Here is a 7,596-nt window from a genome sequence, read left to right as displayed (position 1 = left end):
TCTACAGTACTTTACCTTCAGAACCGAGATATGTGTGCCTGTATCTGTGTGTTTCTACAGTACTTTACCTTCAGAACCGAGATATGTGTGCCTGTATCTGTGTGTTTCTACAGTACTTTACCTTCAGAACCGAGATATGTGTGCCTGTATCTGTGTGTTTCTACAGTACTTTACCTTCAGAACCGAGATATGTGTGCCTGTATCTATGTGTTTCTACAGTACTTTACCTTCAGAACCGAGATATGTGTGCCTGTATCTATGTGTTTCTACAGTACTTTACCTTCAGAACCGAGCTATGTGTGCCTGTATCTGTGTGTTTCTACAGTACTTTACCTTCAGAACCGAGATATGTGTGCCTGTATCTGTGTGTTTCTACAGTACTTTACCTTCAGAACCGAGCTATGTGTGCCTGTATCTGTGTGTTTCTACAGTACTTTACCTTCAGAACCGAGATATGTGTGCCTGTATCTGTGTGTTTCTACAGTACTTTACCTTCAGAACCGAGATATGTGTGCCTGTATCTGTGTGTTTCTACAGTACTTTTACCTTCAGAACCGAGATATGTGTGCCTGTATCTGTGTGTTTCTACAGTACTTTACCTTCAGAACCGAGATATGTGTGCCTGTATCTATGTGTTTCTACAGTACTTTACCTTCAGAACCGAGATATGTGTGCCTGTATCTGTGTGTTTCTACAGTACTTTACCTTCAGAACCGAGATATGTGTGCCTGTATCTGTGTGTTTCTACAGTACTTTACCTTCAGAACCGAGATATGTGTGCCTGTATCTGTGTGTTTCTACAGTACTTTACCTTCAGAACCGAGATATGTGTGCCTGTATCTATGTGTTTCTACAGTACTTTACCTTCAGAACCGAGATATGTGTGCCTGTATCTATGTGTTTCTGCAGTACTTTGGGGTCCACCTGCTGAAGACAGTGCGGTTGCTGCGCCTGCTGAGGCTGCTCCAGAAGCTGGAGCGTTACTCCCAGTACAGTGCTGTGGTCCTCACCCTGCTCATGTCCATGTTCGCCCTGCTGGCCCACTGGATGGCCTGCGTCTGGTACTTCATCGGACGCAGAGAGATCGAAAACAGCCCCAACTACTGGGACATCGGTCAGTACACCGGGATGTCTGCATTGCACATTGAGATTGTCATCTGTTTTGTCAAGGGAGCCTTAGCCAAGATGCAGCATCACAGGCATCCAGTTGTATAATATATCTAATGATATAATATTAATGAATAAAATAACATACATGGGTCTTACTAGACCTTCTGTACAATGACTATTCATGATGTAATTCAATTCAGGACTTCTAACGTGTCTGGCTGTTGCAAAAGGAGGTGTTTAATCGTTTTAGCCTAAGATTTGATCAGGAAACAGCAGTTATGCTGTCATGGAGGATGAGTCTCCCTCATAGTATTCATGATAAATACAATAGATGATTTTAATAAGGCGAAACCTCCTTGATATTCTACATGCATCACTAAATAGAAAACTGCATCTTAAAATCCTCTGGGTAGGTAGAAAAAGACACACACACACACTCACAAATACAAACACACTCTGTCTTAGTCAGAGAGTGAACTCTAATCCGTTTTGACTTTATGAACTGTAGCAGATATGGCAGTGGGCGACTGGCCAGGTCCAGACCATGTCCTCTCTGCCAGCTCTACTGCCTTAGGGGCCCCTGCCTGAGACATGGTAACTGACTGATCAATATACCTTAGTGGTCAGTCACTTTATGGAGCCGCCCCTGGAATCAAGAGCATCATTAACATTAGTCATTGTGGACCTGTCTGGACCATAGTCTGACCCACAGCCTAATATTAAATGGCTCAGAAGTCGATATTTATAGTGTCTCAGAGTAGGAGTGCTGACCTAGGTTCAGTTTTACATTTTAGATCATGATGAATAAGATGGGGGATCTGATCCTAGAGCAGCACCCTTACTCTGAGACACTGATCCCCAGAAAGGATACTGACAATATCTTTGTGTCCTGGACCAGTACCAAAGCACCAATATAAAGTGCATTCGGAAAGTAGTCAGACCCCTTGACTTTTTCCACATTTTGTTACGTTACAGCCTTATTCTAAAATGTATTACATTGTTTTTTTCCCTCATCAATCCACACACAATACCCCATAATGGCAAAGCAAAAACAGGATTAGACATTTTTTAACATTTTTTTTATTGTATTTTTTTTATATCACATTTACATAAGTATTCAGACCCTTTACTCAGTACTCTGTATCTTTGGCAGTGATTACAGCCTCTAGTCTTCTTGGGTATGACGTTACAAGCTTGGCACATCTGTATTTGAGGTGTTTCTCCCATTCTTCTCTGCGGATCCTCTTAAGCTCTGTCAGATTGGATGGGGAGAGTTGCTGCACAGCTATTTTCAGGTCTCTCCAGAGATGTTAGATGAGGTTCAAGTCCAGGCTCTGGCTGGGCCACTCAAGGACATTCAGGGACTTGTCCTGAAGCCACTCATGCGCTGTCTTGGCTGTGTGCTTAGGGTCGTTGTCCTGTTGGAAGGTGAACCTTTGCCCCAGTCTGAGGTCCTTAGCACTCTGGAGCAGGTTTTCATCAAGGATCTCTCTGTACTTTGCTTCGTTCATCTTTGCCTCGATCCTGACTCCCTGCAGCTGAAAACATCCCCACAGCATGATGCTGCCACCACCATGCATCACTGTAGGGATGGTGCCAGGTTTCCTCCAGATGCGACACTTGGCATTCAGGCCAATCTTGGTTTCATCAGACCAGAGAATCTCATTGTCTGAGAGTCTTTAGGTGCCATTGGGAAAACTCCAAGCGGGCTGTCATGTGCCTTTTACTGAGGAGTTGCTTCCGTCTGGCCAGTCTATCATAAAAGCCTGATTGGTGGAGTGCTGCAGAGATGGTTGTCCTTCTGGAAGGTTCTCCCATGTCCAGAGAGGAACTCTAGAGCTCTGTCCGAGTGACCATTGGGTTCTTGGTCACCTCCCTCACGTCCTTCTCCCCCGATTGCTCAGTTTGGCCAGGTAGCCAGCTCTGGGAAGAGTCTTGGTGGTTTCAAACTGCTTCGATTTCAGAATGATGGAGGCCACTGTGTTCTTGGGGACCTTCAATGCTGCAGAAATGTTTTGGTACACTTCCCCAGATCTGTGCCTCGGAGCTCTACGGACAATTCCTTCAACCTCATGGCTTGTTCTTTGCTCTGACATGCACTGTCAACTGTGGGACATTATATAGACAGGTGGATCCCATTACAAATCATGTCCAATCAATTGCATTTACCACAGGTGGATTCCAATCAAGTTGTAGAAACATGTCAAGGATGATCAATGGAAACAGGATGCACCTGAGCTCAATTTTGAGTCTCATAGCAAAGGGTCAATACGCATGTAAATAAGGTATTTCTGTTTTGTATTTTTAATACATTTGCAAACATTTCTAGAAACCTGTTTTCACTTTGTCATTATGCTGTAATGTGTGTAGAATGCAGATATTTTTTCTTCATTTAATCCATTTTAGAGTAAGGCTGTAACGTAACAAAATGTGGAAAAAGTCAATGGGTGTGAATACTTTCCTAAGGCAGTGTCCAGGGTGTTCCAGCCAGGCCTGCTGCATATCTTTAGCCCAGCCCCAGGACTCAAGTGCCATGAACCCAACTTTTTCAGAGACTGTCATTGGTTTCACAGGCATTTCCTGGTTGCTCATGCTTATTCAAGGCTTTAATGGTGGGTCAGTTTGTATTCTGAAGTTTAGGGTTTGATTTTGAGGGTACCCACAGCCATTCCTGACCGGTTGCAATTTTCTGTAAGTTGATTGAGCCTGTACTATTCAAAGCTTGATTGGCGGGTAAGTTGGTACGTTGTGGGAGGTGATTTTGGTGGTAGCCATAGCCATTCTTGAGCTGTTAGATTTAGTTGGTTTAGAAAAGCGTGGTGTCCTTCAAATGCTAATGCAAGGTCAGACTGATCTTTAATTCATTGGGATGATTACAGTTGATTGGGTAGGCAGAGGTTTGGCTTGTCCCAGCTCAGTATAAAAGCGAGTTGGACCAGTTTTATATTATACTGCAGTGATATGAGATTGATACATTTATTTGAGACAAAAATATTTCTTTAGGTAGGAGACTGTCAAACATGAATTGTCTTTCGAGCCTTACATAGCCATCAGCATTGCCAAACCATTCCATGAAAGCACCAAATGTAATAGCATATTTTCAATTTCCTATACAAACGCACAGAAACCCTCACATCTTATAGGCCTGTTTTCTTTCATCTGTTATTATTATAGATCAGCAGTATTTATAGACCGGCTCTAGTAACATGACAAACACATCAACAGCAGCAGCAGCTCACAACAACAACAGCAACAAAGACATATCAACAGATAGACCACAGGCGTTCATTTGTGTTTGTGTGTGTCTGCAGGTACTGTAGGGTTGTACTGTGAACGGCTGCAGAACCTCTTTTTCTGCATACATATCAATAATTCAAGTCCATGGGAGCAGCTCTTAGTCAGGGCTGATGCTCAGTTCTCTGCTCCCTGCGTACACCCTTCTCCTCGATGCAACCACAGCCACGATGCACAATACTGTCTAATACTCAGTTCCCTGCTCCTTGCTGCTCCCTCCATCCCTCCTTAGCGTACCCTTCTCCCTACAGGCACAGGCACCCTGCTCCTCCATGCTAGCATAGCCACAATATATCTCTCTGCACCCTTCTCCTTTCCGCATCCACAGCCGCAATACTGCCTGACAAATGATTTTCAGCTCCCTGCACCCTGCCCTTCCTTACAAATGGCCAGCTATCCAGCAGACTACTGCAGAGCCCTGTGGTGGAGTGTCCACTGAGCTAGGCAATACACAGGCAATAGAGAGCAGAAGAGAGACGGGGAGAAGGAGGGGGCGGTAGAAGAACGGGCTAGAGCGAGGCTGCCACATCAATTATAGTATTCTAGAGTTGTATAATGGAAAAGAGAATAGCCATTGCTGGAAAGTAAACATTGTTGTGTTGAATATGTGTTTGAAATCCGTGTGGGTGTATGAGAGACCTTGGATCCTCACAATGTCTAAGAGGACAAAAAGAGCAATTACTAAGCAGATGAATGCTTCATCAAATAAGTCCTTGACTAGGATATGACTTTGTCCCAAATGTCACCCTATTCCCTATATAGTGCACACTTTTGACCAGGACCCATATGTCTCTGGTCAAAAGTAGTGCAATATATAGGGAGGGAGGGAGGGAGGGAGGGGGGAGGGAGAGAGAGGGAAAGAGAGGGAGAGAGAGAGGGGGGAGAGAGAGAGAGAGAGAGAGGGGGGGGAGAGAGAGAGAGAAAGAGGGGGAGAGAGAGAGAGAGAGAGAACGTCTCTGGTGAGCACTTGACTAAAGGCTGATGTTAGAATCTTGAAAGGCACATTTTATTTAATTCTGGGGACACTAGATAGCGTTCAGGCAGTTTATTCAAATGGAATATATGGGACTCAGTGTGATGTGTATGCACTCGTGTGTGGGGTTTCTAACTTTGTCTCTGTCAGCACCTCATCTAGAATTCTCCATCTGTCCTTTCACTCTTTCTCATCCCCCTCATTCTCTCCCTACCTGTTGTTTTGGATGCTGTGAAGACTGAACTCTCAGAGAGGTTGTTATCTTTTGAGTGTCACGTCAAAGATTCACAACTTCAGTAGAACCGTCTGTGCTTCTCCTGCTACGTCTATCAAAGACGTGGGCTGGGTGACTGACAGGCTGACAGACAGAGCTAGAATAACAGTATGTAACCTCCTGGGATACACCTGCAGACAGATCACAAATCAATCAAGCTTTGGCTCTGATACAGTTTCTTAGAGAGAGAAGAGTAAGCTTGCTAGCAGCCTTATATAGAGGTCTGGCCTGGAGTTCAGCACCATGGACAGCATTATTTCAGAGCAAAGGAGGACAGATACTGTATGTTAAATGGACAAAGGCAGGGAGACTGCAGGAGGCAGTTGAGAGAGAGGGTATGTTCAGAACCTTGGACAAGGTAAGATAAGAGGAGTTGCCAGAGAGTTAGTTCAGGACCACGGACAGCAAAGTATATGTATCTGGCTGTGCATGGACAGAAAAGCTGACTGAGACAGTTCTGCCAAGTTCTTACATAATTTGTTATGTTCGCACAGCCATATAAGGAACCCTATTCAAAAGACCCACCCCAGTGCACACACATTGATAAACAAATGTATTCACACACATACTGCTGCATACTGACACACACTCACACACCTAACCAACACGTACACATACTACACACACGCTGGCACATAAATCAGAAAGATTATACTCAACATGTCCTAGAAATGCTAGCTTGCATAATGACAAGCTAATTAGGCAACAACTGAGGTGTAACATTCCTAATGATATTGGTTTATTCAGTTCACTGAGACTACCCAGAGACATTCATTAGTGCGCCTTGTTTATACACTGGGTCAGCTTCAGTGTGTGTGTGTGTGTGTGTGTGTGTGTGTGTGTGTGTGTGTGTGTGTGTGTGTGTGTGCGTGTGCGTGCGTGCGTGCGTGCGTGTGTGCACACTGTGTACATTGGGCAGCCCAGTTCAACTACAAGGTTAAAGCTACAGTTTCTTCCCCCATGAGTGTGTTTATGTGGATCGCAGACAGGCTGTCCACAATGTGTTATTCAGCTAGGTATCTGTATGTAACTTTCCTTTTGTATTTCTCCCCCTCCTTCTCTCTCTCCCCCTCTATCTCTCTCTCTCCCTCCCTCCCTCTCCTTCTCCCTCTCTTTGTCTCCCTCTTCCTTCCCCCTCCCCCCTCTCTCAGGTTGGCTCCACGAGTTGGGAAAGCGTCTGGGCACCCCTTACTTCCTGTCTCCCCTTACTACTTTGGCTCCTGGTTTGCTGCACCCCGCCATTGTCAACGCCTTCCCGGCCAACAGTAGCCAATGGAACGTGTCCGGGTTGGAGCTAGCAGGGCAGGACTCGTGGAACTCCAGCCAGTGGAACGTCACAGGGACTGGGACTGGGGCGGGGGTCGGTGGGGGACAGGGTGGAGGGATTCTGGGTGGGGGTCCATCAGTGAGGAGCTCCTACGTGACGTCTCTGTACTTCGCTCTGAGCAGTCTGACCAGCGTGGGCTTCGGAAATGTCTCAGCCAACACCGACTCTGAGAAGATCTTCTCCATCTGCACCATGCTCATAGGAGGTGAGTCCCTGGAGATACAACAGGGACGTTATTGGTTGGTGAGAACGTCAGGTCTCAGTGGTGTCAGGGGATAGGAAACCACCTTCTAATGATGTTTGCCTCCTCTGCTATCGCTCTCTGGTGTATACTGTTTATAAATATACACTAGATATACAAAAGTATGTGGACACCCCTTCAAATTAGTGGATTTGGCTATTTCAGCCACACCCGTTGCTGACCACGTGTATAAAATCGAGCACACCTCCATGCAGTCTCCATATTCAAACATTTGTAGTAGAAAGGCCTTACTGAAGAGCTCAGTGACTTTCAACGTTGCGCCGTCATGGGATGCCACCTTTCCAACAAGTCAGTTCGTCAAATATCTGCCCTGCTAGAGCTGCCCTGGTCAACTGTAAGTGCTGTTATTGTGAAGT

The 7,596-nt window shown here is 45.4% G+C and overlaps 1 protein-coding gene across 1 annotated transcript in view; it reads left to right on the top strand.

The window, feature by feature from the left end:
* LOC118366659 (potassium voltage-gated channel subfamily H member 3) overlaps window positions 1-7,596 on the top strand; it is a 221,509-nt gene that overhangs the window by 172,940 nt on the left and 40,973 nt on the right. Inside the window, exons 7-8 of the mRNA XM_052493694.1 lie at window positions 910-1,114; window positions 6,803-7,183. Of these exons, the coding sequence (XP_052349654.1) occupies window positions 910-1,114; window positions 6,803-7,183 (586 nt within the window). The remainder of the gene's footprint in view (window positions 1-909; window positions 1,115-6,802; window positions 7,184-7,596) is intronic.

Source organism: Oncorhynchus keta, chromosome 34, assembly GCF_023373465.1.
Source record: "Oncorhynchus keta strain PuntledgeMale-10-30-2019 chromosome 34, Oket_V2, whole genome shotgun sequence".
In the NCBI taxonomy this organism is placed as follows: Eukaryota; Metazoa; Chordata; class Actinopteri; order Salmoniformes; family Salmonidae; genus Oncorhynchus; species Oncorhynchus keta.
The sequence above is the reverse complement of the archived record's forward strand: the minus strand, read 5'-3'. Positions and strand labels throughout refer to the sequence as shown.